Source organism: Balaenoptera ricei, chromosome 9 (genome assembly GCF_028023285.1).
Source record: "Balaenoptera ricei isolate mBalRic1 chromosome 9, mBalRic1.hap2, whole genome shotgun sequence".
NCBI classification, from domain to species: domain Eukaryota; kingdom Metazoa; phylum Chordata; class Mammalia; order Artiodactyla; family Balaenopteridae; genus Balaenoptera; species Balaenoptera ricei.
In genome coordinates, this window is record NC_082647.1 from 1,708,860 (window position 1) to 1,725,357 (window position 16,498).

General features: G+C 37.4%; 1 protein-coding gene across 8 annotated transcripts in view; it reads left to right on the top strand.

Moving 5' to 3' along the window:
* The window catches only part of LMBR1 (limb development membrane protein 1), a 141,970-nt gene that overhangs the window by 49,584 nt on the left and 75,888 nt on the right, over nt 1–16,498 (top strand). For 5 of the 8 annotated variants that reach the window (XM_059932941.1, XM_059932942.1, XM_059932943.1 and 2 more), the window contains one exon: nt 1,322–1,425. The exons of 1 other annotated variant lie outside the window; for it this stretch is intronic. In XM_059932941.1, the coding sequence (XP_059788924.1) occupies nt 1,322–1,425 (104 nt within the window). Of the gene's footprint in view, nt 1–1,321; nt 1,426–3,803; nt 3,849–16,421; nt 16,471–16,498 lie in introns of those variants that run through there. 2 more of the 8 variants (XM_059932948.1, XM_059932945.1) reach the window with 2 other exon arrangements.

Below are 16,498 nucleotides of genomic sequence, written 5' to 3' on the forward strand. Positions count from 1 at the left end.
CTGTAAATTGATTTTTAATTACATCACCTTATTTACTAAAGGAAGTACATCTCTCTAGGTAACCTGTACAAGTGCTGCATTCATTCTTTTTGTTTGTATTCCATGCTGTTCCCAAAAGGATTTAGGGTAGTTATGAAACACATATGTTAATTTGTAACCAAGGCAGTTGAGAACTAGTTTCCTTGGTTCCTTGAGAGCTCAGTGTGTAGTCTCCATGTGTCTGGAAAGGAAGCTCTGTGAGGGCAGAGGTTTGTGTTCTGTTGTTACTACGTCTCCAGTGCATGGAACAGTGCCTTGTAAATAGGGGTGTTGAAAGAACATGAGTTGCCTATTTTCAGAAGCATTGGATCATAATTGTATGTAGTATATTGAATTTATATTTAGCATAATTTTTATCTTTGATTCTTGATTTTATAAATTTTAATGAAGATTGTAGCCATCAGTTTTAAAGTTGAGTGTTTTACCTATACAAAGTGAGATGTTGGTCCAAATATTATCCCAGTGACATACCTAAAGTTCTGTATTTTTAAAAATCTAGTTTTATTATCATCTAAGTTGCATTTTATTGTGATTTTATGAGTGCAGAATGTGCCAGAAAAGGAAAAGGTGATGTGAGCTTGCTTGCCCCTCTTACATTTTCTTTACCACTTGGAGTTGCTTACTAAAACTTCTATGATGTAGTGGTTTTTAAAAATCCCAGGAATTAGTGCAGCTACTTTGCAGGCTCTGCAGCCGTGGCAGGTTTTATATAAGCAGCCTCTGTCATTTTGGGGGATTGCTGTGAAGAGTAAATGAGTTTGTATAATATCTGTAAATCACTTAGAATAGCGCTTGGCACATAAGGGCTCAATAAATGCTAATTATTACATTTCGGGTTTTTATGAGGCTTAAATTAAACAAGATTATTCATGTAAAATGTTTAGTAGAGTATCTGGCATTTATTAAGTGCTCGATAAATGCTACTGGCTCTAATTTAAATATTCAGGTGCCAATATGTCTGAAGAGGCTGTATCTTTGGATCTCTGCATATGTCATATGTTTAGTGAATTTATTTTATTTAGATCATGAGGAAAAATTATTAGTTTCTGTATTGGCTTTTCCCAATAGGTACAAGTTACAAAAATTTTATAGAAATATGTAATTATTTTTCTGATTTCTAAGTTTAGGTCATTTTTTAGGCCTCTCTATTCAAGTTTATGTTTATTTTTACTATTAAAAAGTACAGAGCTTTGACTGATATTACAATTTAGCACAGTAATTTTCTTTGACGAGATTGTCAGTATCTAAACTCATCTTTCTTGTATTGTTATCCTTCTCACAGGTTTGTGGAACCTTGCTTCTCTCTTTTCCAATCTTTGTTTATTTGTGTTGATGCCCTTTGCCTTTTTCTTTCTGGAATCAGAAGGTTTTGCTGGCCTGAAAAAGGTAAGTGAATCATGTTTTAGAATTAAATTTCTTCAATGAAGAAATAAATATCATTCATGTTGAACTAGAAAAAAGTAGGCTTAAACAACCATTTTACTGGAATGTAAGCAGTTTAATTAATAATAATGTCTTGTTAATATTAATAATGTTTTTACAATAATGGTAACAGTGTTACATATTGAATTATTTTACATGTCTACAGGGAGGAAGTCATCTTTTGACCTTTGAATGATTTTATACTATGTGCAAAGTTGGTGGAGTGTTCTTTTGTAGAATGAATAAACCTGACACAATAGCTATTATTCCTTTCTTATTCCCAGGATCCTGTGACTTACTGATATTAGGTGAATGTGGGAGCGTGAGAAGTGGGCAAAACAGGACAGTCCGCAAGAGCATCTTAAACAGTTAATCCAGACCTTGTCAATGGTAGTAACTCCCTCTGTCCTTGAATAGAGCATTTTAAAGTGAAGGGAACAGCATTTCCATTTATAGCTTGTGGAGCTGTTTGCTATAAAAGCTTGGAATATAATGCGAAGATTTCAGTAGTTAGTACTTTTGGGGTGACTTTTAAACTTGACAAAATGAGTTCTGGTGTTACAGTTTATAGGCACATTGCACCTTTCTAATTTTTAGTTACGGTTATTCATATTCATATTGTGATAGATGGTTGGTTTCATATTTAGTGAATGTACTGAGATCGGAATGGATGGTTGGGTATGGCGGTCAAACCTGCATTGAGAAAACTGGCTTTTATATATTAGGTTTGTTTTTTATAATGACGTATGTAAATTATTTAAGTCATCCATGTAATGGGAAAGACTTGCATAGTTTCAGTTTAAAAAACTCTTTGTTCATAATTTCTTGAAGAATGATAGGAAGTTTTGCTGCTGAAAGGGATTTAGTTCAAACCCTCCTTTTATAAGGAGGAAACTGAGATCCAAAGATATTAATGTTATTAAATTGTCTAAGAACCACATATGTACCATTGCAAAACTAGGACTAAAACCCAGGGCTTGCTTCTAACCTCCCCAGAGTGTGCACGTTCTTCACCGGTCAGCACTGTGGAGAGCACAGCTAAAGCCAGCCAGGCACCGACGAGGAGGGAGGGGAAGAGGACCACAGCGCGAGGGCAGAGGAAGGGGCAAGGCGGGGCTTTGCGTGGGGACGTCAGATAGTAGGAGAACAAGCAGGGTGTGACCTGGAAGCCCAGACAGAGCTCAGGAGAGTGGAATGTAAAACATGACATCAGAGTGGGGTCGAAAAGGAAGAGCATGGAGAAGAAACAAGGTCATCAGAGACGCTTGAGAAAGCAATTTCTGTGGAATTTTGGAGCCTTTTGATGGATAGTCATACATTTGACAGAGTTTTACTAGGCACATACTAAGTGGTAATTGCTATGCTGTTAAAGGAGCTTGCTGGGTACAGAAGTGAAAAGACAGGGTTCTTGCCTTCAAGGGATTAAGAGAGGATGACCTCAGAGATGAAAACAAGTAGCATGTGGTGGATGAACTTTTACACAACGAGCGGCTGTGAGGGGAGGTCTTGATTTGCCTGGAGAATTGGGGAAGCTTCAGGGAGGGGTTAGCCTGCACTTGAGCTGAGACTTGCAGGTGAGCATTCGAGGCTTGAGCAAAGGCCTGGATTCTGCCTGAATTGAGGGAGTGGCTGGCTGATGCTTAGCTGTAGAATGGAGAATGGCTAGAGACCCCTTGTCAGGATCAGATCCTGGAGGCCTGAGTCCTCTACCACATAGTTTGGGTTTTATGCTGTAGACAACAGGGAGTTGGCAGAGGATTTTTGGAAAGAATTTTTGCATCTACTGTTTTATTTAAGCATATTTAGAGATAAATACACGTCAGAATTTCAACATATGTCACTAGGGAAAGGAGTACATGCACCACACAATGCGAGACACTGTTTGGTAGAGATGTCACCATACTGAATCAGTCATGCACCTGGCTCTGTTAAACAGAGCGTTTCAGCATATGTCACTAAAATTGCCATGTTGATGTTTGCTTTAAACATGCACAGCGCTCCCCTCTCCCTAGCTCTGTCTCGTGTGTAATCTTATCAAGTGCAAAAGCAACTGGTAAAGCTCAGTGTTAAATATATTTTCATGTTTGGTATTAAAGGTGCGCTCCCTAGTTTATGCTTTTCATAAAAATCTAGTTATTAGTTAAATAAATTATTTTAAAAAACAGTGTGCAATATGGACAAACCCCTTTGTCTCCAAATTATTTCCCTCCCTTCCTGTGAACTAACCAACTAGAAAAGGGACTTGGCTGAATCTGTGGGAACAGAGGTAGCACCATCTCTAGAATTAAAAACAACGGACCCAAGAACCCAGTGATTTACTGTTCTCCTGTTCCCCCTTGTAGACTAAGGTCAAAGGGGAGAATCAGCTTGAGGAGGGGTATGAGAAGGTAAGTAAAAATCTTTTGCACCTACAGTTGTACAGCAGTTCTTCCCTCTAAACTGTTTACTTCTAGTCTCTTTATACATGATTAGAAGAATGCCTTTTCTAAGCACATCTCTGACTATGTCAGCCTCCTCAGAATTCCTCAAGGTCACCAGCTACACTTCATGGTCTCAAAGGGGACTGATGTGTTGAGTGATTGTAGGGTGCAGTCGACATGACCAATCCAGTTAATTCCCAAACCCTGCGAAGGATTTTTAAAAAATATATTTATTTATTTGGCTGTGCCGGGTCTTAGTTGCGGCATGTGGGATCTAGTTCCCTGACCAGGGATCGAACCCGGGCCCCCTGCATTGGGAGTGCAGACTCTTAACCACTGGACCACCAGGGAAGTCCCCACAGTGAAGGATTTAAAAAGAGGGGGAGAAGGCAGAGCTCAGGATGGTTACCGTTTCTTAGAATCTGGTAGCTTGGGGATGAATGGGAGTTGCAGAAACCAAATTAAAGTGTTTTGTCTTTAATGCTGTTAAAGGAAAGAGGGAGATGGGGTTGTGGCTTGGAGGAGAAGAGGTAGAATAATTCTATTATGCTGAGGGAGGAGCCAGTGGAAGAGAGACTGCAGGTACTAAGGTGAGAAAATTTGTCTTTAGTGTCAGACTGCCTGGGCTAGTTACATCATCTAAACCTCAGGATTTCTTTCTGTAAAGGGTAGAGTAATGATAGTTACCTTACTGTTTCATTTGGAGGATTAAATGAGAGGTGATTATTCATGTAAAGCATTTAGCCCAGGATTTAGCTCAGTAAATGTTAGGTATTATTGTCACTATCCTAGAGCTTCATGCATTTGACTGATAAGTATTCTAGGAAACATCAGTGTTATATGGATAGATCATTAGAAAGCAACTAAATAGAGTCAGCTCTTAATTATTCATGTATTATTATCTTAGGCAGTTTTAAGATTCCAAATTATTTTTCCCATTTTGAAATGGCATGTACTGAAGCAGAATCAAAACTGCCTAAAGAGAAGGTGCGTCTGCAGGGAACTATATTCAATATCCTGGGATAAACCATGATGGAAAAGAATATGAAAAAGAATATGTATGTATAACTGAGTCACTTTGCTGTACAGCAGAAATTAACACAACACTGTAAATCAAGTATACTTCAATAAAATTAAAAAAAAGAAAGAGAAGGTGCATGTAGATCCTATTAGAAATGTTTAGAGAGCTTTACAATCAGGGTAATCATGGCATGTTATCTTACAATATTCACCTTTTTCAGTTACATGGAAGTTGCAAGGGTTATTATTAGCATTGTATATTTAAGTCTAAATGTGTTAGGTATATGTTTGAGCCTTGCAGTATTATGCCTTTCTGTTATATAAGATCATCTGGTATTTACTTGCACAGGTTCTGAACAGTGTTTGGTGAGATCTGTAGCGCTTTCCACAGAGCTATAGGTTGTATCACAGTCAGGAACTCTGCTGCTCTGATGAAGGGGGTGGGTCGCTGACATCTTTGACACAGCTGGCTGGCAAGCATGTATATATTTGTGTGTATCCCTTTAAAACCCTTTGCTCATTGGTTACATTTGACATATCTACTTCCAAGGCAACATTGAGGAGAGCTTAGAAAACACTTCTAATTGGTGGATTTCAGCACAATCATTTGAGTAAGGACAAACTTGTAATATGGTTAAGTTAAATTTCCTTTTTTTTCCTTTGGCCACTTCCTGGTGTTGTTTTACTATGTTGAAGTCTGGTGGAGCCCCTAAATGGCATATGGTCCCACCAAACTCCCATTGATTCCCCTGGGCAATCGATTTTAAAGCAGCCCCTTGCATATTGTGCCGAGATGCGGAAATTGGCCACTGGCCATGGCGGATGCAGAGCTTGAATTGAAAATCAAATTAAGCAGAATTCTCTACTTAGTTTTTAATTAAACCACTATGTTAATTCAAACAGGACATTTTAGGCCTGGGGGGTTGACCATGTCCTTTTAAGGGCCTTGAATCGCCTTTCTTCTCTCTCCTTACCATGGCGTATGTTTCTTTTTTATTGGGACCATCTCCTAGCTATTCCCATTCTTTACAGTTCTCAAGGGTAGGAGAATGTAAGTGGTCTTGATAAAGCAAGGTTTCTTCTTTTTCTTTCTTTTTTTTTTTTTTTTTTTTTGGTAAGAAGGTACCTTTTATCTTGGAATTCTGCTAGCAGTTAAATTTTTATTTAATCTAGATTATTCATATTATAGGCTGTCACCCGTATATATTGTAGCAAGCATTACATATGTTCATGTGTGTTTGAAGCTGACCCCAACCCAAGCTTACATCTTATGTTTCAACTCTGGTGAAGAGGTTGCGTCTGGTGGGTTTTGTTTTTGTTTTGGGGTAGACATGTTTTCTCCACAGTTTTTATCTCCGTTGCTTAGTCACACACCAGAGTATGAGAGTCTTGGGGCTGGCAGCGCTCCTGTTCCTGTTACACTCAGGTCAGCTGTGTGAGTCTCTCTCCCCACTCTGCCTCAGAGGGACCTCTAGGTTATTTGGGGTGATGCCAGAAGGTGTTTTTCGATTGCGTAATGAACCGGTCTAACCTCTGGCTAGGGTTTAAATGGGAGTTAGGAATGTGTTTGTTTCATATTGTATCGTAACATCTTACTTTGAATTAAAATGTCATAAGGAAAAAAAATGTCATGAGGAAAAAATTCAGCAACTTAATGAAAGTAAAAAAAACCCTTCAATGACAGATTATTTCATGAACCAAAGATGTTTCTGGGAGCAGCTTTATATTGTGCCTCACATTAATGCCTATCTTTGGTTTGAAGTCATGGTATAACATTTAACATAAGTGACAGCAACATCCTGACCAATTACCTAAGCCATCCAGACACCCCCAGATGTCCAGAACATAGCACACGGTCTGTAGGATTAAGAGGTTAACTCCTAGAACTTCAAACGAAGTGCTTGATAATAAAAGCAAAAAGTACAAAATCTGAGGTGACTTCCTTTCTTAATTAATTAGACTGGCCAGGTGGAAGCCGAGAGCTGGGCGCGGTGCTTGGAAGGCCTGTGAAGCTGAGCGCCGTGACAGCGCGATAGAGGGGAGCAGACATCGTTCTCATGTGTTTCTGTCCTGTGTCACAGTTTGAGGTTGTCCTGGTTTATGTCCCTTTTGGCAAACTTACATAAAAGTGACCTTGTACTGTATTTTATGACCAGATGACTTTTCCCCCCAGTGGCTAATTTGTATCAGGCCTCCATCTTAAAGAGACACAGAAATGAGTAGGAAGTCCAGCTCGGTCTCAGTGAGCTTTTCATTGCATTCTTTCATTATTTTTGCTCGTTTTTGCCACTGATCATCCATAAATTGTTGGAAATGAGTGATTAAGGAAGTGCTGCTTAGTGTTAGTGGCACATGCGCATATTTGCATGGTTTTTGTGGGTGAGAGGAAATCACATAAAAAAAGGGAAACTCCTGCTGGGAACCTTTCAAGGAAATTTACCTTGGGTCTCGTTTTGATCTTGGTGTTTATTACAGAAAATGGAGTCATATCTCACTAACTATTGTTATGTGTCAATTTGATTTTCCAACACCTTCAAGAAAAAAAAAATCAGTAATTTATTAACAGAATTCCTCTACCCTCTTCCAATTGTGAGGACTAATTTTTTCCATAGAAGCAATATAGATAAGAATGATTATTTTCAAAACATTCGATTCTGGTAGTGTTGTTACATGCAAGGTTCCTGTTGGAATTGTGACTCTACTGTAAAAGGCGTGGTTATAATAATGTAAACTGAGCACTTCAGACATTGAAGCTTGACGTATAGGATGTCAGAGAAAGACACAGAAAAGTATTATTTTGAAGAAAAGGGTACATTTATTTCATTTAAAAATTATCTGAGTTCATAAGGATTTTGAGTTAAAAATCATTTAGTTAATGAAATGACGTTAGTTTTGTCACTCTTCTCAGTACAGCTGCATGTTGGAGGCGACTAAATTATAACTTCAGTAACAGTGTCAGTTATTGGTAAATAGCACATTGCTCAGTTCCTGCATACTTGGTGATGGTATGATACTCTCTCTCCATTTATCAGAAAAGGAGAGATTTCTACTGTAAGGCTAGATTGTCTCTTTATTTGCGTAAAGAGTTTTGTATAGTGGCAAAACTGTAAGCTCTGGCTTTCAGAAGACCTGGACTTAAATCCTGACTCTTCTTTTACCGACCTGGAAGTCCAGGCACGGTTCTTAGTGTCTCCATCTGGAAAATGGGCTGCAGTCCTTACCTCGTCCTCGGGTTACTTCACCAAATCTGTTTGTAAAGCACCAAGACACAGTAGAAGCGGCAGTTATTATTAGGGACTCAAATGTACCAACTGTGAGCAAGTTGATAATGAAATCAGGAAGATTTGTGTGATATAACTTTATATGTGATAGCAAAACGATGTAAGAAATTAGAGTGGCGTCAACATAGCTTTGTTTATTTACTTTTTGAAATATAAATGGTTTTATCTTGTAACAGTATAGGTCGTAAAAAGAAGGTATTTAATAGGTAGCTGAATTTCAAACTTTATATGATGATTAAATTACCAACTAATGTCTCATAATTTGTTAAATGAGAAGTTTTGGTAGGGAGGAAATATAAAATCACCAGGTTTAGATTTTAAAGTAATTATACATTTAATTAAACTGGCTCTAATACTTCTAATATTCATAAAACAATTTCATAGGAATAGCCATTGTTATCAATTAGAGTCTCCTTTCTAAAACTTTTTTTGGGGGAGTTGAAAACTACCTACCCTTGGTTGGAATGAACTTTATTTGAAAGTAAAATTAAATGTCAGATTTAATGCTGACTGGAGAGCTTCTTACACAATTATGATACATACCCACAGACCTGTAGGACGGGAGCTCACCCAAGAGGCTAGAATTTGGATTGTTAAAATCTTTTATTTATTTGGCATTTAAACTCATATTTATTTGTCTGTAAAATCATTTATTCAGCATGTCACAGTGTTAACCTTCTGATCTCTATGAAATGTATGCCAATATATAGCTGGAACTTGATCTGTTACTTTACAACCCATTTATTTGGCCCATTTGTACCAGAAATAAAAGTTGTGTATTTAGACACATCAAAGGCAATAGGATTGTTTGATAGTTTTGATATTAGGTAATATTGTAGGTTGCAGTATATTATGAACTTTTCTTTAGACTTAAGTCATTAATAGTTATACTACTTAAAAATTTATTGGTTTGCACACTTTCTGTTAAGGAAAGGAAATTCTCATCTAGAAAGACAAGTTCTTACTGTTCTAGAGTGATTGACTTTTAAATCAATTGAACTGTTAAAAAAATACATAAAATGTATGTTCTTTTAGTTATTAAAAATAAGGTGAGCAGGCAAAAACAAAAAATAAGGACGCCTGAACAGTAGAAAAAGAATTAAGGGCTTCCCTGGTGGCGCAGTGGTTAAGAATCTGCCTGCCAATGCAGGGGACACGGGTTTGAGCCCTGGTCTGAGAAGATCCCACATGGCGTGGGGCAACTAAGCCCATGCGCCACAACTACTGAGCCTGCGTGTCTGGAGCCTGTGCTCGGCAACGGGAGAGGCCGCGACAGTGAGAGGCCCGCGCACCGCGATGAAGAGTGGCCCCCGCTCGCCACAACTGGAGAAAGCCCTCGCACAGAAACGAAGACCCAACACAGCCAAAAATAAATAAATAAATAAATTTATTAAAAAAAAAAAAAAGAATTAAATATAGTGAAATGGTCAATTTAAAGGAAACGTTTCCTATTATCTTTCTTGGAACACAAAGAAGAGATTTTAAGTTGTTTTATAGTGCTGGATTTAAATACTTTTATACTTTCATATTTTATTTGGGATTACTTGATACTAATGTTTCTCTTTACACATTAATTAATGAGTATTAAGTTTTATAAGCAGTCTGTTTTTAAACAGACTTGTGAAGGGCTTAAAAAATTTTTAAAATCCTTTTTGAAATATCAGAAAAACATCTCTTAATGATTTTTGCTTCCTTTTTTTTTTTTAACATCTTTATTGGGGTATAATTGCTTTACAATGGTGTGTTAGTTTCTGCATTATAACCAAGTGAATCAGCTATACGTATACATATATCCCCATATCTCCTCCCTCTTGCGTCTCCCTCCCGCCCTCCCTATCCCACCCCTCTAGGTGCTTCCTTTTAAATGCCTAGAATTAAATGATATTTCTGATTTTTTTTTAGAAGATATTTAATGAAGTACCTTATGTTGCGAGAAGAGCTTATTGCATTATATAACAAATATACTTTAAGTATTCTGAATAAGATTTCTCTTCTCTTTCTGTTATTACCTTAGTTCAGTCTTCATCATTTCTTACTTGGATTATTTAAACCACTGTCCATCTGTGTTTTCTGCTTCCAGTTTCATTCCCACACAAAGTAACCTCCATACTGCCTTCTAGCATTGTTTTCTGCATAATGCTATATCTGTAACTCACCTCCATAAAATCTCCAAGGACCAAAACCGAACAGGCACAACAAAACTTAAATGGTAACTGAGTAAGTGGTGCCCTAGTTAGGGCAGGGAGGTAGTTACAAGGTGGTACAGGACCATGGATGCATTCAGGCTAGGAGTTGGAACTGAAAGCCCTCAGCCAAAGGGCAAACTTGTTACACACACACACAGTGACAGGGAAAGGGCAAACTTATTACACACACACACACACACACACACACACACACACACACACAATGATGGGGAGCATCTGTCAGGCTCAGCTCTGGGCAGAAGTCTCCCCTGAGAGTTAGTCCACAGGCCTCTACCTCACAGGAGTTGGGGTTTGATATTACTACCTGTATTGTTGGGAGACCCTAAACCAAGAAATTAGCATAAAGGGTTTTTCAGAGTATTATGTATCATTTTATCATTTCAACCTGATGTGTATAATATTTTAACATAACGTATAATTAAATTTTAATTTTAAGTGGTTTCAATAAGCATATAATTAATGTTGGTTTTAGAAAGTTGACTTAATGTAATTAAGATTCATCATATGTGTAAATTTTTGAGCTGGTCCTATTTATGACATAGGCTATTTAATTGTCTTTAACTTAATTGTGTGAGAAAACTCAGGACTTGACAACAAACATATAAGCAGGCCTAAACAAGACCTGATTACATTTTATCCAAACTTTTTTCCATTTTAATCGAACACTCTTTCTTAGTAATTTGATACTGGTTTAGTTCTGAAAGTGTTTTTATTCCTTCAGAGCCAAGGATGAATAATGTAGTCTATTCTATTTTAGCTACTTTTTATGTGAGTTTTTACAAAGATCTAATATTTTAATCTCTCTATAGTTAATTTTGTGAGGTGATTAAAAAGAGTGAATCTAAGTAAATTTTTCTCTGTTCAGTTATTCTAAAGAAATGTATACAGTAATATTACTCTTACCTATTATTTTTTAATATTTAAAAATTCTTATGTATGATTACACATCTTTTTGGACTTTTTGCAGCTTGTAGTGCCTGGAATCATTGCTCTTTTCTTACTTTTCTTATTTTCTTTTAATTTTTTTTTTTAGTCTATAATTTCCTCTGGACATTTCTACATAGATTTGATCCCAAGTACTTCCTATCATTTAGGGATTTCTCAACATTGCTACTCTGCTGATGGAGCTCTTGTCTTCTACCATAATTAATTCATTCAGTTAATTCCTATTGACCACTTATTGTATTCTAGGTACTGTTGCAGCTGCTAGGGACAGTGCAGTTGATTGATTGATTATGTATTTATTTTATATTTTTCCTGTTTTCTGTGGTAAAAAAATGTATGTGATTATTAATCTGTCATCTTGAACTGATGTACCTGATTCCTCTATCTCTCCACCTGTTAGCTTTACTGGCCCTTTGTCTGGAATTCAGTTATTTGTTAATTTGGAGGCATTCTTTGTTCTTTTTTCCAGACCTGGGAGGCTTTGTGGTCTCTGCTTGAATTGGCTCTGATTCGTTGACAAGTGTGGGGCGCAGTCTTTTCTTTTGGCCTCTCCTCTTTAGCTTTGTAGCTGTTTTGGCCTCTCATGGCCTTAAGGTTGTTTAAAGACGATCTTTTCCAATATAGTGTTCAGAAATTCCTTCTCAGGCTTCCAAGATGATTTCTACAAACGTACAAGCCCTTCCTAAATGTGTCTGTGTATTCCAGGATCTTTAATTTCCCTGTGTCTTATTTGGCTTGCATGAAGCATACTCACGAGGTTGATGATTTTGGCTGATTCTCCTGTGTATCTTGACTTCTATCGGTTTTTCATTAATATTTTAATTATAATTTAAACAAGTTTAGGGAAAGCCAATTAACCCTACATTGTATTTTATATCATTCCAAATTACCTGTCAACATTTGTACTTGGATCATTGTGTAATTATAATTAGTGTATATATATATTTTATGTCCGTCTTACTTTAATCATTTATTTTGTGTACATAAATTTTCTAGTGCCATGAAAAATTGTCCAAGACTTGGAAATGGGCAAAGAAGATCCTGGGTGTTCTGTCATTGGAGTTCTAGCCATTGTCTAGTGGATGCTGGGGGTTTTCTGGTCCTATAGGGGTGTGCACCTTTGGCTGATTTTCTGTTGACTTGGCTATATTACATCTCCTTAGGGTTAGAGTTAACTTGTAGGAAAGTGAGAGCAATGCGAAGTAATTTGTCTGATAGAGATGTAATTGATTTCTTCCCTATGCAAAAGATAACTCCAAACATTTCATTTTATTGTCCCACAGGATGTTATCCCATTTTGCATCTATTAGCAAATTGATTTTAATATTTCTGGTTATCTACGTATATGTGTTCTTCAAATTCTCCTTTGACCTGGTTTTATCAGAAATTAAAATCATGTGCTAAAGGATGTGAAGAACAGAAAGGACCAGGGTGCTCAGAGAGGAGCTGCCATCATCAAGCAGCAGTAACACTTGCTGTGGGCTAAAGCAGAGCACGTGGGTCCTGGAAGTTGAGAGTCGGTAAACTTACAAGGGTCCACCAGGGCACAAGCTACCGAGACACCTCACCCAGAACTGGAGCCTGCTTCTCTAGATTCACTGTCACCAGAGGCAGGAGATGATTAAAGAAAGAAGCAGGACAAAAACTTGTGTATATAAAGATGAACAGGGACTCAGGAGATGACCAGACATCTGGGAAAAGTCAACATTGTGAGAGGGACCAAATTCGATGCACTACTCAGAGTTAATAGACAAAGAAAAGATTTCAGAGAGGTTTGAAAATATTTGATCTAGCATTTTAGACTTATCTTGGCAGAGGGAATTAAGGATATCCTGTCCTCAATATTGCCAGAAATGAAAGTTTTGTTGAGTCATTCTGATAAAAATCAAGTCTAGACAGTTTCCAGGATATTTCTATCAGACGTTAAAGAATAGATAACTACAGTTTCAACAAATTTGTCTGGAGATTGGAAGATGGAACACTCACAGTTGTATTTTATGGAACTAGTGGAATCTTGATGCTGAAAGCAGACAGGATTAATAGGAGAAAGGAACATTATATGCCATTCCTTTTCATGAATACTTGTGAATCAGAAAATATTAAGCTGAGTCCAACACAAAAGATCATCATCCAAAAAAATTTATTTCAGCTATCAAGGTTGGTTTAACACTAGAAAATCTATGACTGTAATTCATATTAGGAGAGTAAATGAGAGAAAAGAATCAAGTGAACACCTCAGAAGAGATGCAGAACACATCCATGAAATCAGTAACCATTCATGATTAAAAAGCAAACTAAGAACTAAAGGGAACTTGCTTAACCTGATAATGGATATCTACTCTAAGACTGCAACTGACATTGTTCTTAGCAGTAAAATGTTAAAAGTATTTACTTTAAAATTGGGATGCCATCTTGAGTATTTTTATTTCTAACAATAGACAGCACTATAGTAGAGTTCTTTACCAGTACAGTTAGACAAGAAAAGGAAAAATTGAAAGGAACAAACAAAATAGTCATGATTAACAGATGATATTGTCTTTTGAAAAATCCTATAGAATCTAAAGATAAATGATAATTCCAATAAGAAAATTTAGCAAGGAAGCTGGATCTAGGATTAATATAGGAAAATCAATAAGTAACAGCAACAAACAGAAAATCTAATTAAAAATACCTTTTAAAATAGCAAGACAACTAAGGTATGTTGAAATAAACCCAACAAATGATTTTTAAAACCTTATTGAAATAATATATGGAAAGAAAAAATCTTATTGAAAGATGTTAAGAAGACCTAGTTAATTGGATAGATATTCTATGTTTATGAATTTCTTTATATGATAAAAATATCAGTTCTCAAATTATTTTTTAGAGTCAGTGCAATTCTAATAAAATTTTTAAGAGGTTATCTTATGGCATGCGACAAGGAGATAGTAAAATTCTTTGGGAGGGCAGAGAGTCAAGAATAGCCAAAGCAATTTTGAAGAACATGGTGATAGAACTTACTCTATCAAATATTAAAAAAGGAACAAAGGACTTGAATAGACATTGCTTTGAAGAAGATATGCAAATGACCAATAAGCACATGAAAAGACCCTAGTGTCACTAGGCATTAGGGAAATGCAAATCAAAACCACAAGAAGATACTTCTCCACACCCATTAGAATGGCTGCTAGAAAATAACAAGTATTGGTGAGGATATTGAGAAATTGGAACTCTTGTACACTGTTGGTCAGAATATAAAATGGTGCGACGACTGTGGAAAACAGTATAGTGGTTGCTCAAAAAATTAAAAATATAATTACCACATGATCCAGATATTCCACTTCTGGGTATGTACACAAAAGAATTAAAGGAAGGACTCCACAGATATTTATACACCCATTTTCATGACAGGATTATTTTCAATAGCCAAAGGTGGAAACAACCCAAGTATCCATCAGTGGATTAATAGATAAACAAATTGTGGTATGTGCATATAGTAGTATATTATTTAGCCTTAACAAGGAAGGAAATCCTCACATACTACAACATGGATGAACCTTGAGAGCATTATGCTAAGTGAAATAAAGTCAGGCACAACAAGACAAATACTGTATGATTCCGCTTATATGAGCGTCCTAGTGTAGTCAAATTCATAGAGACAGAAAGTCGACGGTGGGTGTACAGGGGCTGGGGTTAGATGGGGAGTTACTGTTTAATGGGGTGCAGAGTTTGAGTTGGAGAATATAAAAAGCTCTAGAGATGGATGGTGGTGATGGTTGCATGACTGTGTGAATGTACTTAATGCCACAGAACTCTACACTTAAAAATTGTTCAAATGGTAAATTTTATGTTATATATACTTAACTGTCATAAAAAAAAGTAAGTGATGAGCACGGCAGTTCAAATTGGTGGTTACCATTGGGCAGGTTGGTGCAGCAGGTGTGTGGTTGGGAGGGCTACATGGGTGCACAGTGGTTGTGGTGACGTTCCTTTAGGTTGGGTGGTCTCTCCACAGGTATTTAACAGACATATAAAGCTAAACAGTGTACAGACCGACATACCTCAGAGATATTGTGGGTTTGGTTCCAGACCACTGCAGTAGAGGGAATATTGCAATAAAGTGAGTCACACGAAGTTTTTGGCTTCCCAGTACAAAGAAAAGTTGTGATTACACTATACTGTAGTCTATTAAATGCGCAATAGCATTGTGTCTAAAAAACAATGTACATACCTTAATTAAAAAATACCTCTTTGCTAATAGGAATAAGGATGCTGACGTAGAGAATAGACTTGAGGACATGGGGACGGGGAAGGGCAAGCTGGGACGAAGTGAGAGAGTGACATGGACATATACACACTACCAAATGTAAAACAGATAGCTAGTGGGAAGCAGCCGCATAGCACGGGGTGCTTTGTGACCACCTAGAGGGGTGGGATAGGGAGGGTGGGAGGGAGACGCAAGAGGGAGGGGATGTGGGGATATATGTATATGTATAGCTGATTCACTTTGTTATAAAGCAGAAACTAACACACCATTGTAAAGCAATTATACTCCAATAAAGATGTTTAAAAAAAATACGTCTTTGCTAAAAAAATACTAACCGGCCTCCGAACCTTCAGTTAGTTGGTATCTTTTTGCTGGGGGAGGGTCTTGTCCTGCCTCGACGTTGGCTGCTGGCTGATCAGGGTGCTGCTGCGGAAGACCGGGGGTGGGGGGCTGTGGCAGGCCCTTAGAATAAGACGACAGTGAAGTGTGCCGCATCGACTGACTCTTCCTGTCACGAATGATTTCTCTGCAGCGTGCCGTGCTGTTTGGTAGCGTTTTACCGATGGTAGAACTTCTTTCAGAATTGGACTCAGTCCTCGCGGACCCTGCTGCTGCCTCATCAGCTAAGTTCACGTCCTAGTCTAAATCCTTTGTCATCATTTCCACAATCTTCACAGCGTCTTCACCAGCAGTGGATTCCATCTCAAGAAACCATTTTCTTTTGCTCATCTATAAGAAGCAATGCTTTTCTGTGAAAGTTTATCCTGAGATTACAGCGATTCAGTCACATCTCAGACTCCACTTCTAATTCTAGTTCTCCTGCTGTTTCCACCACATCTGCTGTTACTTCCTCCACTGAAGTCTTGAACCCCTCCAAGTCATCCATGAAGGTTAGAATCAACGTCTTCCAAACTCCTG